Below are 17,501 nucleotides of genomic sequence, written 5' to 3' on the forward strand. Positions count from 1 at the left end.
GTGTTTACTGATTCCTTTCGTTATTCAGAGCTGGGAGGTGGAGAGCGACCGTGTTAGGCAGAAGCTGCTCAGTCTGATTGGGAGAATAGGCAGAGAAGCTCGCTCTGAAACTACTACAGGAAAGGTACGTCGGCTTCAGAGGATTTCTCTAGCGTAAGCAGCGGCTGTTTCAGTGTCGAGTCGCAAGCATGTTGTGTTTTATTTTTTATTTTTTTTTGTCTCCTTAGGTGCTAGAGGTGCTGTGGGAGCTGGCTCACCTCCCCACCCTGCCGACCAGTCTAGTTCAGCAGGCGCTGGAGGAGCACCTTGGGATTCTCAGCGATGCCTATGCTGTCAAGGAGACTGTGAAACGCAGTTACATCATTAAATGTATCGAAGACATCAAGAAGGTGAGAGATACATGTGACTGCATCGTGTTTGTACGAGTTAAGCCATCTTCGCTGGGGGGAGGGGTTGTTTTGTGGCCGTGATCCTAAATGGCACTGTTCTGCAGACATTAGGCAAATGTGGCCTAAATTAGATTTTTTTTATGCAGATCAGGTGAGCAGTTCAGACATTTTAGAACAAGTGGGAACGCTAAGATCTGGCCCTGATCCTTTCAAGTCACATTTGAACCCCTTTCATGTGGTCCTGAATCCGATTCATGATCTTTATGAATCTTTATGAATGTGACTCCAGTGGGAACCACGGAGGCAGATTTAATGCGTCTTTGCCGCCACAGCGCTGCTCAGGGGAGGGACGGTGACATTTGAGACCTCAACTTCTACTCAAGACGGCTTATATAGGAACCATTTGGATGAAGGACCTAACGCACACTCGTGCAAAATTTGTGTACAACCCTGCACATGGATGACTTTCCAATGCTTAAGAGGTTTTCACTCATCGCAACCCATTGTGTTGCATTTCAACGGGCAGCAGCGTTTCGTAATCTGCCCCTGTTGAAATACAATAAAATGATTGCGGCGGGTCTCCAGCCGTTGGCTTCCAGCTGAGAGGCGCTGATATTTTTAAAAGTTGCCCTCGACTTCCTAAAGTCATGAATGCACTCAGGCTGTGAATTTTTTATCATCACTGCCCCTCCATTCCTGGCTGAACCTCTGCACACAAACAGACCTCTGTTTAGCTAAAACTTTGTAAAGCTCCAGAGTTTCACTTTCTTTTTATGTTACCCTCAGCGCCCGCTGACACAGTAAAGATTTCCGTTGGACACTTTAACGCAATAAACCTTTTTCTTCCATGTACGCTGGACCGAAGCTGCATGAACTCATTAATATTGTTCTTTTGCACAATGACACTGTTGCTGTAAAGTTGGCACATCAGTGCTGGTTTCTGCGTTATTGCCAACTGTGGTTCATATCCTGTAGTTTCCCTGAATGATTTCAGAACCCATGCCTGTTTGAAGAGTCCCTCATCTATTGGGAGTTATGTATTTATTTCAATACTAGGACTCTTTGTCTTCCCACCAGTGTCTGACAATGCTAGGCACTGCAAGGACATGCAGTTAATTTTAGTTTTTAGATTTCAGCACGATAGAACAAAGTAGAGTTGCACCTAATTAAGCGGTTGAAAATGAATTTATGGTTTTCATTCATTGCAACTATAGTGAAGAAAACATCCCCACAGCATGATGCTACTCCCACCATGTTTAAAGATACATAGCCACGTAATGTGCTTATTAAAAAAAAAAAAAGAATGTTTGATCATGATAAAATACCAAGCCTCCATCCTGACAGTGTTTTGATGGTCCTTTTTTAGCCGAAAAATTATTTGCTCTCAGGTGCGATTAACAAATATGCACAGACATGGAGACATCTAGCGACAGTATTGTAGAACTACCATAATGTTGGTTTGCTTAATTTATAAATGACTTGTAAATAATGGCGGACCGAGCCTGACCCTCTGCAATGCAATGAAGCAGCAGCTCAGTGTAATGGAAGACCAACCTTTCTTCATTGTTTCGCTGGCAGATGCTAATAGCCGTTAGCCGCTTCCTTGTTTTAACCCCGCTGCGCATGTGCAGTACGTACTTCCATTAATATCGTTCATTTTGAAAAAAGCTGATATTTGCTAACAAACTGAGAAAAAGCAAAGCGTAAGACACCAAAATAACAACTAATACACCAGCAGCATGTGATAATCTTGCCAATCTTTAATAAAAACTTTGTATGCAACCAGAGTGAGCTACTGATATATAAATAAATAAAAAAAGTCAACATGGCTATGCACCTTGAACAACGTGGCTACTGTGTAGCTTGTTCATGACTTTCTTCAGGCTGCTTTTTGCCATGATTTTTTTCCTTTTAGCCTTATTAATAGTTTCCGGTCTGTTTAGGGGAATGGTAATGTCTTGGTTGGTTTGTGGTTGTGCCGTACTCTTGCTGCTTTCTGATGATGGATTCAAAAGTGCTCTATGTGATGCTCAAGGCTGAGGGTATTAATTTGGAACTCAGCTTCTGCAAAACAAAAGCTTTGTTGCTTTGCTCAAAAATGGGCAGCTCTTGGCCTTGCCTGTCTGACAACCTGCAACACAAACACTTTGACCAGCCATAAAGCCATAATGGATTTGTAACGGAGTGTTATGCCGAGAAGGGAGGTGTGGATGGAGGGGGAAAGTGGTGAGTGTGTGTTTGTGTGGGTGGGGTTTTATTTATTTTACGTAAATAAACATATCTTTCCCTTATGGTAAAATATTTTGTTATAAAAGTCTAAATGATGTATACAGATTGAAAAACAGTAACTTGTTCCTAGTGTTTTAGTGTCTCCAGACAAACCTGACTTGGTAAGAATGATTGTGGAAACTGTCCTTTGGGTTTTAAAGGTTGCACACCTCTGGTCTGTCACAGAAAGTCGCTGTAAAATACTCTGAAGTCGCTGGTTTTAACATGACAAAACTGGAATAGACAAAAGACATAACCACAGGTCTGTCTTTAACGATGCAAACTTTTCAAAATGTCCAAACTGACCAGATTATGTACCTTTTTTTTAAATTACCGGTAAGTTTATCCTGGTACTAAGCTTGAAACATTGTTTATCGGCATATGTTATTAGTATTGATAAAAAAAAAATTACATTTTAAATTGATCAGACTTAGGGCTGGACAATAAATTGATTTAATCAATTAATTAGAATTCACAATTTTTTAACATTTCATTTTTGGAAATTGGGATTTTATTTTTCCAATGCACTCATTGGGCTTCCATGAAGAGAATAGCATGCAATGCTGAATATATGTTTAGGAAAATATATTATCTGATTTAAAAAGACGGTTTTGATCTTATTAGATTTACGAGATTTTGAGTTTAACTTCCTGTTTGTCACACTATTGCCATATTTTAATTGTTTGGAACAACTACTTAATTCTGCTATCTCATTAACGCTCTAAATGCTTCATTTTAACAAAAATAATCAACGTGTTCAACCTGATTTTTATGGCAGATCATTCTAGGTGTAGTAGTAGGACTGCATGCCTTTTCACCTAGTTGCCTCGGTGTGAGCTGTGCACTCTGATACATGTATACACCCCCCCCCCCCCCCCACCCACCCCGACATGCTCCAGCACATTGTCCTCATCTCACTGCAGCTGCATGTGGCAGCTTGACAAGGCTCACGTTTATGGGTGCGAACGCAACTGTGTTTAAATGTCCACCTGCAAATAAAATGTATGTTTCTAGCATCACACTCAGGAGGAGGATAAAGGCAGCAACACTCACAGCTCATTTCATGTTGGCACTTGGCACAAGAAGAAATCTAACTCATTGGCTAAAGTAAGAGAGTAATGCCCTTTAATTTGTGTTTCCACTGCCCCATGCGTGTCTCCTCTTGCTGCTTCCTGTCTGTCGTGCAATCATGGAGAAGGGTTCGCCCACAAAAAGCGGGTCCTTTGGTCACAGGTTGATTATGTTGCCGGTGATAACATGAGGTCATTTAACCAGGTGTATGCTCATCCTTTTTCCTCGCTTAACTAAAATGTCTTTTGGCTCTTACTAATGATTTTACATTGGGGGATGATCTGGTTGCTGGTGAGCGCTGTCTGAGTGATTAACCATTGTTTCAAGCGGTCAGTTGTTGTGGACATGGAAGGATAAACGGCACCCTCTTCAATTACAAGAACCCCTGGTAAACATGTAAAAATACAAGACACTTAAAAGAATTTCATCTTTTATTGCAGCACATTTTCTCACCAGGAAATGTAGCGCGATCTGGAGCTGCACGATATTGGGAAAGCATTAAATTATTGTCAAACGTATTTATTGTGTTTATAATATTTTGTGTTTCAGGAGTCCTGGCTCCTTTCAGAAGTACTCTTCTCTTCAGCTCACCCGCAGCTTTTCTTTCGGATACATGTTGACCAGATTATACTTATTTGTGCCTGTACTAATGACAGCATCCTGGTGGCTTTGGATCACAGATAAACCCACAGCATCACAGGTCCTCCATCATGCTCGGCAATGAGCGTTTACGTTTGTTTCATGCCAGACTCATCTTAGGTCTATGTTGCTAAAAAGCTCGGTCGTAGCCTCCTCTGACCTAAGCATGTGGTTCCAGTTAAAGTCCAGGTAGAGTTGAGCAAATCCCACACGTGCTTACATTTGTGACCTTAGGACGACATAGGCCTTTTCCAGGTTAGCAAGGCAAGTTTATTTGTGTAGCCATTTTCAGTAACAAGACAATTGAATGTGCTGTGCATGAACAGAACATAAGAAAAAAGTACATTGCAGCTTTAAGTTCAATGAGCCATAAGACAGCACAATGCTGATTGCTCCTTTAGCTTATAGGTGTGGTAAAGGGCAATTTCAAACTTGTGCATCTGAATCAGCTTAGGTCCGCTCAATAATAAAACCTTTAACACTTAAAATTGTTAAATATGGTCAGGTTCATCTTACACTTAATACAGCAGATTGTTTAAAGTAAGGCTTGCCAATACGGCCTAAAATCAGTATTGCGATATATTGAGTATTTCACTTCGATAACGATAAATGGATAATAACCTTCTGCACTTGCATCCGTCTGTTGAGCTCGGCAGCTTCAACTATGTTTGTGCCAGTAGTAGCACCGACAAGGGCCTGGTCCTTAATGTCCCATAAAGACAGCAGCATACTTAAACCTTGTTCCACCATCTCTCTGGTATCGGCTGGTATGCCGTCTCAAGTCCTCTGGTGCACAGTCCCCATTGGTCATTGATATAATATACAATCAGACTAACGTATGGGTTCATCGTGCCACTGAACCAGAGATCAGATGTGGCTGCAACGTATTTAACAGCTGCTCCTCTTCCTCATTGACCAGCTCCACCGCAGCCGGCGCTTCAACATTTGACATTTCCTCCATTCTCGCAAACCTCTCCATCTCTTTCGCTGCTTGTTTCACACTGGATGTGGTGGAGTCATGTGACTAAAGCGTCTTAAAGGAACATGAGCGTAGCCTACCTTTACCTATTAAAAAGGACTTTTCCTTTCCTTATATTGTTTTAAATACCAAAAATGACAAAATGATGTCGGTTATTGAAGTAAGTTTCGGTGCTGGTAAAAAAAAAAAATCAAGTTTCCCTTTAAACAGGCTTTAAAGGGAAACTATAAACAGATCTAAACGAGAGAAAAAAGCACAGAAAGCATCTCAAGTCATAATCGACACGTACAAGAGGCCTGTTCCTTTAAAGATCAGGTCATCAAACGGGGACAATCTCTTAGATCAGATCTCCTAGTAGCGTATTACTGTATCCATGAGGCAATGAACTACTGACTTTGAAGGAAAGCACTGATTCCAGTGACTCCTACAGGTTTTTTTTGACAGAGCAACAGGTCAGAGGTCAGGGAGCAGCGGAAGCACAGGTATGCATCGCTTCAGGAGTCAGCCAAAGCAGTCCTCTTGGGTCCTGTTGGCAGACGCTTCATGAGAGGCCAGAGCATTTCATAGCTTCCACTGCACATAAACACAGTAGGCTGGATGAAGCTTCAACATTAACATTCAAGGGCAACTCTAAACAAATAGATGATTTAAAGGAACTCAGGATTTAATATGTAGAGGGAGTCTAATGAATATTATTAATACCTGGTGAAACCTTGAATCCCACACTTTGTTGTGTTGGGTGATGAGATCAACTAGGGTCCCCCTGCAGCCTTGCTGTCGCAGTTCTAGTTGCTTTAACGTTTTGTATCATTGTTTAGACTGTAGTTAATCATAGTGAGTAGTTAATATCTTGTAACCACATGCTGACCTTTCAAGATCAACACAAAGTTGCCTTACTTAAATGGTAAGGTTTTATTGTCTTTCCCATTTTGAATAGTGACTAAGAGAAAATGTCCTCAGTATAGTGTAATATTTATGCCACACAGAAACGGGAATATTGCTTAGACTCCTTAATGAAGTTGTTCAGGTTGTCATACGTTAAAACGGCTATTTTCTAATGTGGGATTAAAAAATAAAAAATAAATCTCCATTCAATTAATGTATTGAAATTAAAGGTTATAGTTAAATTAAATTCTTGAGAGTGAGATAATCCTGCTGCAATAAAAGATCAGTCTACACATATTTACCGGGGGTGCCAGTAACTGGAGGGTACAGTATGCTCATTCAAAGAGTAATCCAATCAGCACCATGGATGCCCAACGGCTGATTTAAATCTCAGTGTTTTGTATCCCTGCCTCTGATTTCTTCTCTGATGTTATTATAAACTTCAAAGGTGGTAAGTCTGACTTGAAGCATTGACATTAAATGAAACGTTATAAAAAAAAAAAAACCTTCTTTCTGTCTTTGAAGCATGTGTTATAGGGATTTCATAGATGGTACCTGTCGTTTGCATGTATTTTAACAGGCTTCTCAGCATAGCACCCCTCAGGCAGTCTGGGTGGTTCCAGCTCTACGGCAGCTGCATGAAATCACGCGTTCTTTCATCAAACAGACCTACCAGAAACAAGACAAGGTACCATAGCCTCAGTCACAGCACCCCGATGAGCTGCTCGACACACCGTGGGGCCGTTGTGACCATTCTCTGCCTCTCCACAGAGCATCATCCAGGACCTGAAGAAGAACTTTGAGATCGTTAAACTGATTACAGGATCTCTCGTGTGCTGCCACCGACTCGCAGTGACCGCTTCGGGGAATAACGGCCTCTCCGCTTCAACCCTGGTGGATGGCCGATACACCTACCAGGAGGTGGGTGTAGATTTCATTCAGTTTAATTTTTATTTTCAGTCATTTTCTGTGTCAGTGGACCTGTTTGTCAAGCTTGTAAAACTTTTTAAACCGTATTGTTAAATAGACGATGGGTATGAGTAGGATCCAGTTTTAGCTGAAGTGTGTTTCTTTTAATCCGTGTCTAGTATCTGGACAGCCACCTGCGGTTCCTGGCCTTCTTCCTTCAGGAGGCCAGCCTCTACCTGGTCTGGAACAGAGCCAAGGAGCTCTGGGAGTGCCTGGTCTCGGGTCCGGATGTTTGTGAGCTTGACCGTGAGGTATGAAGAGGGAAACCTTGTGCTCAGCTGTTTGTCACATCGTGATTGCTTTGCAGGAATGCTGTAAAACTTTACCCATTTACCCATCCACACGTCCTTCATAAGATGGCAGAGAAAATATAGTCCATGGATTTTAGGACACATTGCTTCTTTAATACATTTAAAATCAATTATCTCATTTAAAAACTGTGTAGTTTCTGAATTATAGCATAATCTGATGAAACAAGTGTGATTTTCTTTTGAGACTTTGAACTTTTAAAAAAAACTTCATGGCTTTGCTGTCTCTAAAATAAAGTGTTTTTAGAAGATACAGATAAAGTCTGACCATAGTCCACACATTCGTTACAAATGTGCATTAAATATTTTTACAGAGATGCATAAGAATGACTTTACAAGTCAGAAAATCTCTGGAAAATGATAGATGTTTAATTAGTTACTTTGTGGGAACCCTGGTCTCTACCTGGTCAGGGTTCTCTGTAATTTAGCCTGGTTTTCATGTGTTTGTGTGTCCAGCTGTGCTTCGAGTGGTTCACCAAAGGACAGCATGACCTCGAGAGTGATGTTCAGCAGCAGCTCTTCAAGGAGAAGATTTTGAAACTGGAGCCGTATGAGATCACCATGAACGGTGAGAGACTCAACACTGACCCCTGCAGCACAGAGGAAGGTCTAAAGAGTTCGATCAGGTGTTACCCTGTTTGTTTCTCTTCTCAGGCTTCAGTCTGTTTAAGACCTTCTTTGAGAATGTGAATCTGTGTGACCATCGTCTGAAGCGCCAAGGAACTCAGCTGGTCAGTCCTCACTTCTTTTGTTTTCTTTTATTCTTTTATCTACATAAAACATCACATTATGGTATAATTTGTTCTAAAAAGTGTGTGGAGCGCCTCGACCTGGCAGGGATGGATTTTATTTGGCGCATCGCCATGGAAACACCTGACGAAGAGATAGCCAATGAGGCGATCCAGCTGATAATCACTTACAGCTACACCAACCTCAATCCGAAAATGAAGAAGGTCAGTGCATATGTGGGATCATCCATCATGTTTTATTCTGTCTCAGAATAAGCTTGACGTCTGTCTGTTGGCGTCTGTCTGTCTGTTTAAAATTGGGATTTTGAAAACCAGAAAAGATTGTAAATTTGTATTTATTATTGACTCAAAATCTCATCTATTATCAACTTTTCCACCTCCCAGGATTCTGTCTCTTTGCACAAGAAGTTCATCGCTGACTGCTACAAGCGGCTAGAGGTAAGCCCGTGAAATTGTAACAGGTTTGATTTTGCTATTTCAATAGAAATCAACAACCAACAGCACATTTCTGTTCTGTTTTTTTTTTTTTTTTTTTTTTTTTTTTTAACCCAGGCCGCAAGTTCGGCTCTGGGAGGGCCGACTTTAACCCATGCTGTTACCAAGGCAACAAAGATGCTGACGGCCACTGCCATGCCAACGGTAGCCACATCTGTACAATCACCTTCCAGGTACAGAGGGGGGTTTGGGTAAGAGCATAGTTACTTAACCTATTACATCAATCGTTTTATACTTTATTAATGTGACGATAAAAGAAATCGGCAGTTTTTAACGTTGGTTGTTTGAATCTAACTGAGCTGTTTTTGTTTTTGTGGATTTCTAGATCCACAAAGCTGGTGATCATTGAAAGACTGCTGTTGTTGGCTGAACGCTACGTCATCACTATAGAGGTATTTGATAGCTGGAGTTTACCTAAAAACTAAATGTTGCCTAAAAACACGATAACTGTGCTAATAACACTCTTCTGTGTGGAAGCTATTACCGTAAGAAGAAGAATCAACGTATCATTGATATTTTTAAAGCAGAAGTCAGAGAAGGCAGAAAGATCTGCTACGCTATTGCGCATTAGCACTGAACATCTAGCTCTACCACATCGCCTTCCTTCACATTTAACACTATCATATACACAATTCGATCACCAGAAAAAACAGGTTACCACAGATGTGTTGGGACCGGTCAAAAAGTTTAGCCACATGGATGCTGAAGTTTTCACATGCAACATAAACCACGCATGTGCTCCACTGCAACAGAATAATCGCAGCAGCTGATTACAGATTCTTGTACAATTATGTGCAGAAGGTTACCTCATCTGAACATCTGGTGGCCTCCAACTAAAAGTGAAACTTAAGGCATGTCACAGCAGAACGATGTTAATTTGACCACATTGTTCCCAGTAATTGCATACTTTGCTTAACGGGAACGCATCAAACGCATCATGCACACTTGATGTTCCACAAAAAATCCCCTTCATTTCCCCATGTGTAAAGCTATATAAAGTGTTTTTAGAAATTACACCATACATGGCAAGGTAGGAAAGAGTATAACAGCAGATAAAGAAGGGAAACAACATTTTGATAAATAGCTGCGGTTCATTCAGGCTACAAGAGAGCGATACTTGAAGCAGATACAAGGAAGGCTGAACATATTGCAGCAAAGGTTTTTTCTTTTGATTTTTCAAGTCATGGACCATGCTGGGTTTGGAAATGTTGGCAGCTTTTGGATATTTTAGAGGAAAGGCAACAATATTTGTTCTTTTGGTGATACACATGCAATCTGCTGCATTTTCAGTGCTAACCATGCTAATGGTGCTAAGTTTTTAAAATAGTTAAGCCTTCCTCTTTAGTGTATTGGGAGTGGCTGTGGCGCTGCAGACTATTTAAACAAATCACCGCTTGCAGCACGGTGGATGGAAAGAATATTTAGAACTAGTTCTTTCATCATCATCATATCAGCATTAGCTTCATTCAGTCTGGAGACATCAAAGCTTTAGAAAAAGATCAGAAATTGACCTGATTGGTGGTTCTCTTAGAAATATGACTCAAGCGATGAGATTAGAATTATGCTCCATGATTTTAGTTGGTCAGTGTCAGAGAAGAATTAGGTTTCAATTCTGACTGGATATTGTCTGTTAAATTTTTAGGATATGTACTCGTTTCCTCGCACTATTCTACCTCACGGGGCCTCTTTCAACGGACACCCCGTCACTCTTCACGTCACCTATGAGTCAACCAAAGACACATTCACCCTCGAGGTATTCTTGGTTCACGGTAAGCCTTCATCTTCTGCAGAGAAAATTGAACTCTCCTGACCGTACATGTGCCACGTTTCCCCGCAGACCCACAGTAACGAGACGATAGGAAGTATTCGGTGGAAGATCTCCGAGCACTTGAGCTGTCCAGTGGATAACGTCCAGATTTTCGCCAATGATAGTGTGGTAGGCGCCTCTCATTTTGTTCCTCTGATGTTCAGCATGCTGCATGGGCATGTTTGTTGATTTTTATTTTCTGTTATCTGTTAGCTGACCATGAACCGAGACCAGAAGCTGCTCTCTCAGCTCGGCTTCAGCGACGAGCAGAGCCTGACGGTGAAGAGCTCCGGCACCGGGACTCCGTCAGGCAGCTCTGAGTCCTCAGCCTCGGCTTCTAGCAGTTCCAGCTCTGCCGTCTTTAACTCAGCCTACGCCTTGGAGCAGGTATTAAAATAAATCACTGTTCTAACTATAGGCACGAGGAGGAGAACATCACCTCTGATGCACTGTGACCGTCTTCTTCTATCATCAGGAGAAGTCCCTCCCTGGGGTGGTGATGGCGTTGGTGTGCAATGTGTTTGAGATGCTTTACCAGCTGGCCAACCTTGATGAGCCTCGGTGAGATTATCATTATCAGATTTATCATTATGTTGTTCCACCAAATATGTGCCAGCTTAAAGTCACAATTTATACTTATAACAAACTGAAGGAATAAAACATTTAGCCAAACATTACGTAACAATAAGACCTCACCCCACTGGGGAAAAAGCCCCAGTGATCCTCTCTGCAGACCTGATTGGTCAGCGTAGTTTGAAATAGGGATGCAAGTATCCGACTTGTCCGATAATGGTTGATCAGAATTAACCTGGGAAGTCATTTTCTGTTGAATGAGATGGTCTCAGGGTTAAATTCAGATGCCCTTTTCATCCTTTTTTTTTCAGTTTTTTAAAGAACTCTTTTATCTGTTTAGGATCATTCTTCGTGTGAGGAAGCTGCTGCTGCTAATTCCAACAGACCCTGAAGTGCAGGACGCACTAGACAACTTTGTTCCCAAAGAATCCAGCGTCTGGAGCCACCAGGTACCTGCAAGTATCTTCTCAGAAACCATGACATTCGGCAGCAGCTCACACCTGATACTTCTGAAGACCTCTTTTGATTTTAGACAGATTTTATGCCTTTGCGCTATAGTCTCAGTGCTGGATAATGCATATTTTTAGAAGACTTGCTCTAGTTTTGTTTTTTCGCGCACTATTTTTTTCCTCCCTCTTGTGACTTTTTCTGTTGTAGAAAACTCTTTTCACCCTTGGTCAGGGCTCAGGCTCTCGTTCTCCATCGGTAACACCAAAACAGCAGCATCAGCCCAGTGCTGCATCCATCCTGGAGTCACTTTTTAGATCCTCTGCCCCCGGCATGTCTACCTTCAGAGTGCTTTACAATCTCGAGGTATGCAGCGTTCCCTTCCTCGTGCAAGCATGTCAAAGATGGGTGCTAACCTTGGATCGGATCATAGTTTTGTTTCTATCTGCGCGTTAGGTGTTGAGTTCCAAGCTGATGCCAACATCGGATGATGAGATGGCCAAAACCAGCAGCAAGTCCTTCTGTGAAAACTTCCTTAAAGCCGGAGGCCTTAGGTAAAAGGATGAAACAAAACAACTTTTCTGTATTTTCTGTGTTCAGCTATGAACAGGACTTGCATGATTGTGTCAGGCTACATTATGTACCAGGATGTTAATGTCATGTGGCATCTGCTTTCAGAAACACATCTCTGTATTTTGCTGTTGTGCTCCTGACAGCAGTGCTTCTGTGTTTTTCTCTGCAGTCTGGTGGTGAATGTCATGCAGAGAGATTCAATCCCGTCTGAAGTGGACTACGAGACCAGACAAGGAGTCTACTCCATTTGTCTTCAGCTAGCAAGGTGCAGCGCGCCAAAACAAAGCCAGTTTTCACAAAGACATGGCACATCTGACGCTTTTTACACGATTTATTATGGTGACAGAGCAACATCATTTGTTCATAGTTGTCAAAATAGTTTTTAAAAATGCATGTGGCCACAGCATGAGGATAGGAGCTGCTCTGATCTAGCTGGCCCTTATACTCCTCACAGTTTGCTGATTTCCAGCGCATTGGAGGAGCACCCAGAAACCTTTTAACTGTGAACAACAGTCTTGACACAGATTCCTAATAGGATTTAGGTCTAGACTTTGACTAGGTCATTCTCACACATAAATGTGATCTGATCTGGATCGTTCCCTGGTACTTTTGCCCATATGTTTAGAGTCATTGACAAACCACACAGTTGGACTCTGTTAGCCGATTAGATGAAGACAAATGCCTGAACTGCATTTTGTAGCGTCAGACTAAATTGGGGTGAATATGAATGAAGGGAAAAAAAATGGCCGCACAATTATGCCCTACTTTGTGTTGATGTAACATAGAACACATTGAAGGCTGTAGTTGTAACATGACAAACTATAGAAAGGGGCTAAGGGTGTGAATACTTTTCCACGGCACTGTATCTAAAAAGTAAATGTAGCGCTAATGTTTACAGCGGAGAGAGAACGGGCACAAAGGGTGTCTCAAACAACACTTGACGTGCTGTGTGTGGTTCTGCAGGTTCCTTCTGGTGGGTCAGAGCATGCCCACAGCGCTGGACGATGACGTGATCAGGGACGGCGATGCGCTGTCGTCTCGGCCGTTCCGTAACGCGGGGCGGACAGGACGACAGCTGTCTCTCTGCGGGACCCCCGAGAAGTCCTCCTACAGGCAGATGTCTCTGTCAGAGCGCTCGTCCATTCGAGTCGAGGAGATCATTCCCGCTGCTCGTGTTGCCATTCAGGTACTGCACTAAAACCTTTCATTTTTTTAATAGAAATGAAGACTTATTTTACTTCACAGGATGTTCTTTAAGTGTTCTTTTCCTGATGCTTATCTAGACCATGGAAGTCGGTGACTTTACCTCAACCGTAGCCTGCTTCATGCGTCTGACCTGGGCTGCTGCTGCAGGCCGCCTGGACCTCGTCGGTAGCCAGCAGCCAATCAGAGAGACCCACAGCTCGCTGCTACCACAGGGAGTCCGTACCAGAGTCAGCAGCACTGGTAGGAAGGACAACTTACTTAACGTTTCTTCATTCCTGTGCAGTAAAGAGCAGTTTTCAATGTCAAATAAAAATAATTAGTTTTCATATATCTGATAGTAAGTCTGATAATCATCCTCTATGCTGTTTAAAACCTTGCTAATGCTGCTGCTATTTAAGCTTAAAGCCTAAAGGAATGAAAGCAACCCAAATGTCCCGCAGGGAGTAACTGCAGCTCCAGCAGCGAAGGAGAGACCACCCCGACAGCGTTGCATGCTGGGATATGTGTCCGACAGCAGAGTGTCTCCATCAAGGACGCCATCATCGCCCGCGAGGCTTTGTCGCTGTTGGTTACCTGTCTGCAGCTGCGCTGCCAGCAGATGTGTAAGATGTTTCACTAGATTTCTGTCAGCGCCGGCATCGGCAGCATAACAGAGACTTTACACGCTGTACTCTTTCTCTCTCCAGCTTCTTTTTACACCCTTCCCTCCGTCAGCGATTTCATTATTGATATTCTGCTGGGATCTCCCAGTGCAGAGGTAAACCACGCGCCGGAGAGACTTCACAGAGCGGATGTTTCTGAGCCGGGATTAAAGTTCTCCTTCTGCCTCCTTTAGATCCGCCGTGTGGCCTGTGATCAGCTGTACACTCTGAGTCAGTCTGACACTTCAGCCTTCCCTGAAGTCCAGAAACCCAACCTGTTCCTGCTGTCGGTCATTCTCACCGCTCAGCTGCCATTATGGAGTCCCACGTCTGTCATGAGAGGCATCAACCAGAGGTACCAAAGCAAGAAGCACACCTGACAGTTTTAAAAGCGCTTGTAGTTGTCTCATGTTGACTCTTTCTCTCAGATTACTGTCCCAGTGCACTGAATATTTTGACCTAAGGTGCCAGCTTCTGGATGACCTAACCAGTAAGTGACTTTCACCAGAGCCGTCATATGAATTATTTTACCAGATGAAAGAGTTTGGTTTAGATCTTCGCCCTCTGCTCATAAACAAATCTGATTGTTTTGTCTCCTTTGTGGATCCTGATCCGCCTCAGCGTCAGAGATGGAGGTGTTGAAAGTGAGTGCAGCCAACATGCTGGAGGATGAGATTTCCTGGCTCGACAACTTTGAGCCCAGCTGGAGCTCTGAGATGGAGACCAGCGAGGCAGACAACATCCTGCTGGCAGGACACCTCAGACTCATCAAGACCTTGCTCTCTCTCTGTGGAAACGAAAAAGAACACCTCGGTTAGTGTACCCTCCCGAAAAGCTTGTCTACAGCGCAGTGTTGTTGGGTTTTTTGGGAATCTTGTCACATGAGATTGGGAAACTCTTCCCCCAGGTCCATCTCTGATCCAGCAGTTGCTCGATGACTTCCTGTTTCGAGCGTCTCGTATCATCATCAACAGCTCCAACCCCACCCCGTCTCCAGCCCCGAGCCACGACTTCCACCCCAAGTACGGCTGTCATGTAGATTTCTCCGTCCAGTTTGTGACTAAAATGTGGATGTTTAAAAGCCCCAGTGACCCGCCTTTAATTAACTATTTCCTTTAGGTTTTTTTGTTTAGAGTTTTGCACTGCCAAAACATAACTAAAAATAAGTAAAATTTTCTTTAAATTAGTGTATTTGTCCTTGATTTGAGCAGGTAAATAAGATGATTTGCCCATAGAATAAGATTTTTCCACTTAAAATTGGAACAATTCATCTCCATCATCTTATTTCAAGTGCAGGATGTCTAATTATCTTATTTTAGGGGCAAAGATACTCATTCCATTGGGAGATAATCTTATTTACTGGCTCAAATCAAGGACAAATAGACTAACTGTAAGAACATTTTACTTGTTTTTAGATCCGTTTTTGCAGTGTGATTACTCTTTTGAATAATAGTAAAATGATTTTCCAAATTTTCCATCACAAATCGAAAGCTAATTCATTAGTTTATACACACATGCTGTTTTGCAACCCAAAATGGTAAGCAAATCATGACATACAATGCATATAGTGCCAATTATAATAGCAATTTATGCATGTCTTCATAAAAAAAACTCCTGAATATTCAACAGTCTCTGACAGCCAAAAATAATCAGATTGAATAGAAACAAACACAACTTATTTCAGTCATGAATGCAATTCAAAAGGATAAAGAATATATTTCTATTAAACTTTTTTTTTATACAATAAAGAAGACAAACCTTTTCGTTTACCATCCATACAAATTGTTTGTCTGGTTTTGATTCATCATTCAGACATATTTTAATAATGTTCCCTTGATCAGCTCTGACCGGTGATTGGCATCTCAGATGTTGACAAACCTAAAAGATTTTCCTCCTCTTTTATTAAATGCATCAAATCTAAGAACTCCCAGCATATAAATAAATCAACTAACAGCATGTAGTTTGATGCACCCTAATGAAATCCAGATAATTATTAGGAACATATTACTTTGAGGTATAATTGTGGTCAATCATCCAATTTCTTGGAAAAGATCTCCAGCTTTTTCAAGTAATTGCATATTTCACCACTAGTTGGCAGCAGAGCTCATGTTGGATTCTAAAAAATAAACCACACACACCCAAACGTAACTCTCTGCACTTGGTACATTTTGCTTTGCTTTTGTTGTTAAAATACAGAACGCTATTATAGAAAATGGCATTAAAATGTCAAAACTATTCTTTGAAAATGAATCAAAACTTTATTATCTGTTCAGGTCCCATCAGAACTATAGACTTAAGCTTTAAAAGTGAACAGAATCTAATGTAATGTCTGATTTCTTTAGCTTATTCTCTAATTGCAATTCTGCAAAGTGTGAGTTTCTCTGGGGTGATTTTTAAATGATGCAGTCTTAAAATAATCATTAATTTAGTAAATAATGGATCAAACCGACAACATTTAATGGCGTTGAGCAGCTAACAGAGACTTACTGTGGCTTTGACTTCCCGATTTATTGGCACCAATGCACACACGTGTAAAGAACTGCAGCAGACTGAAATTTAGGTCAGAATATTGATGCTAACATGTTGGTATCCGCAACGTTTCCAGTCGTGAGGCCTTGTTGCAGCAGCGCTGAAGCTCGGTGAGTTTTGCCTCGGATTAGCAGTGAAACTAACACGTGCGTCTGACCAGGTGCAGCACAGCCAGCAGCAGGTTGGCAGCCTACGAGGTCCTGGTGATGCTGGCCGACAGCTCGCTCCCAAACCTGCGCCTCATCACCAAAGAGCTCCTGTCCATGCACCACCAGTCCGACCCGTCGCTCTGCAAGGAGTTCGATGTAAGATGGTGGCTGGCGCAATACTCCCTGTGCATTTTGTGTGTGTGTTTATTCATTTTTGTGTCTCCCGTCAGTATTTACCCCCTGTGGAGAGCCGGTCAGTCTCGGGTTTTGTTGGGTTGAAAAACGGAGGAGCGACTTGTTACATGAACGCCGTGTTCCAGCAGCTCTACATGCAGCCTGGCCTGCCTGAGGTACACTCACCGTCTGTCACAGCTACTTAAACTCCATGCAGCCCAGAGACCCTGCCGAGCGCAGACCCCTGGTTAAATAGTGACCCGTGTTTGTGTTCAAGGCCTTCCTGTCCATCGAGGACGACACAGACCAGCCGGAGGAAAGCGTCTTCTATCAGGTCCAGTCCTTGTTTGGCCACCTGATGGAGAGCAAGCTGCAGTACTACGTGCCAGAGAACTTCTGGAAGGTAAAAGCTAGAGATCAAGCTGAGGAGGGTTTGCTGCTTTTAGTTAGTATTCACTGAAATGCTAATGTGTTACAGATCTTCAAGATGTGGAACAAGGAGCTGTACGTCAGAGAGCAGCAGGATGCCTACGAGTTCTTCACCAGCCTGGTGGACCAGCTTGACGAACATCTCAAGGTATCGATTGCGAGACACCGGGAACCTTAACAGAAAGTATTTCTTCGTATTTTGAACAACGTAACCGTTTTCT

At 42.4% G+C, this 17,501-nt stretch overlaps 1 protein-coding gene across 4 annotated transcripts in view; it reads left to right on the forward strand.

Annotated features, from left to right (window-relative positions):
* Positions 1 to 17,501, forward strand: part of usp24 (ubiquitin specific peptidase 24) — a 43,760-nt gene that overhangs the window by 13,124 nt on the left and 13,135 nt on the right. Inside the window, exons 14-45 of one of the 4 annotated variants that reach the window (XM_012866347.3) lie at positions 29 to 124; positions 228 to 389; positions 3,672 to 3,764; positions 6,812 to 6,919; positions 7,003 to 7,152; positions 7,320 to 7,451; positions 7,965 to 8,076; positions 8,163 to 8,239; positions 8,321 to 8,461; positions 8,642 to 8,695; positions 8,810 to 8,925; positions 9,078 to 9,144; positions 10,395 to 10,505; positions 10,590 to 10,688; positions 10,773 to 10,946; positions 11,035 to 11,120; positions 11,473 to 11,581; positions 11,790 to 11,945; positions 12,036 to 12,133; positions 12,322 to 12,417; positions 13,116 to 13,338; positions 13,436 to 13,598; positions 13,799 to 13,960; positions 14,045 to 14,115; positions 14,194 to 14,354; positions 14,428 to 14,489; positions 14,621 to 14,812; positions 14,907 to 15,021; positions 16,689 to 16,833; positions 16,908 to 17,027; positions 17,129 to 17,254; positions 17,330 to 17,428. In XM_012866347.3, the coding sequence (XP_012721801.2) occupies positions 29 to 124; positions 228 to 389; positions 3,672 to 3,764; positions 6,812 to 6,919; positions 7,003 to 7,152; positions 7,320 to 7,451; positions 7,965 to 8,076; positions 8,163 to 8,239; positions 8,321 to 8,461; positions 8,642 to 8,695; positions 8,810 to 8,925; positions 9,078 to 9,144; positions 10,395 to 10,505; positions 10,590 to 10,688; positions 10,773 to 10,946; positions 11,035 to 11,120; positions 11,473 to 11,581; positions 11,790 to 11,945; positions 12,036 to 12,133; positions 12,322 to 12,417; positions 13,116 to 13,338; positions 13,436 to 13,598; positions 13,799 to 13,960; positions 14,045 to 14,115; positions 14,194 to 14,354; positions 14,428 to 14,489; positions 14,621 to 14,812; positions 14,907 to 15,021; positions 16,689 to 16,833; positions 16,908 to 17,027; positions 17,129 to 17,254; positions 17,330 to 17,428 (3,876 nt within the window). Of the gene's footprint in view, positions 1 to 28; positions 125 to 227; positions 390 to 3,671; positions 3,765 to 6,811; positions 6,920 to 7,002; positions 7,153 to 7,319; positions 7,452 to 7,964; positions 8,077 to 8,162; positions 8,240 to 8,320; positions 8,462 to 8,641; positions 8,696 to 8,809; positions 8,944 to 9,077; positions 9,145 to 10,394; positions 10,506 to 10,589; positions 10,689 to 10,772; positions 10,947 to 11,034; positions 11,121 to 11,472; positions 11,582 to 11,789; positions 11,946 to 12,035; positions 12,134 to 12,321; positions 12,418 to 13,115; positions 13,339 to 13,435; positions 13,599 to 13,798; positions 13,961 to 14,044; positions 14,116 to 14,193; positions 14,355 to 14,427; positions 14,490 to 14,620; positions 14,813 to 14,906; positions 15,022 to 16,688; positions 16,834 to 16,907; positions 17,028 to 17,128; positions 17,255 to 17,329; positions 17,429 to 17,501 lie in introns of all 4 variants that reach the window. The other 3 variants (XM_012866349.3, XM_021318418.2, XM_021318417.2) reach the window with 3 other exon arrangements.

This window comes from Fundulus heteroclitus, chromosome 9 (genome assembly GCF_011125445.2).
Source record: "Fundulus heteroclitus isolate FHET01 chromosome 9, MU-UCD_Fhet_4.1, whole genome shotgun sequence".
Lineage (NCBI taxonomy): Eukaryota > Metazoa > Chordata > Actinopteri > Cyprinodontiformes > Fundulidae > Fundulus > Fundulus heteroclitus.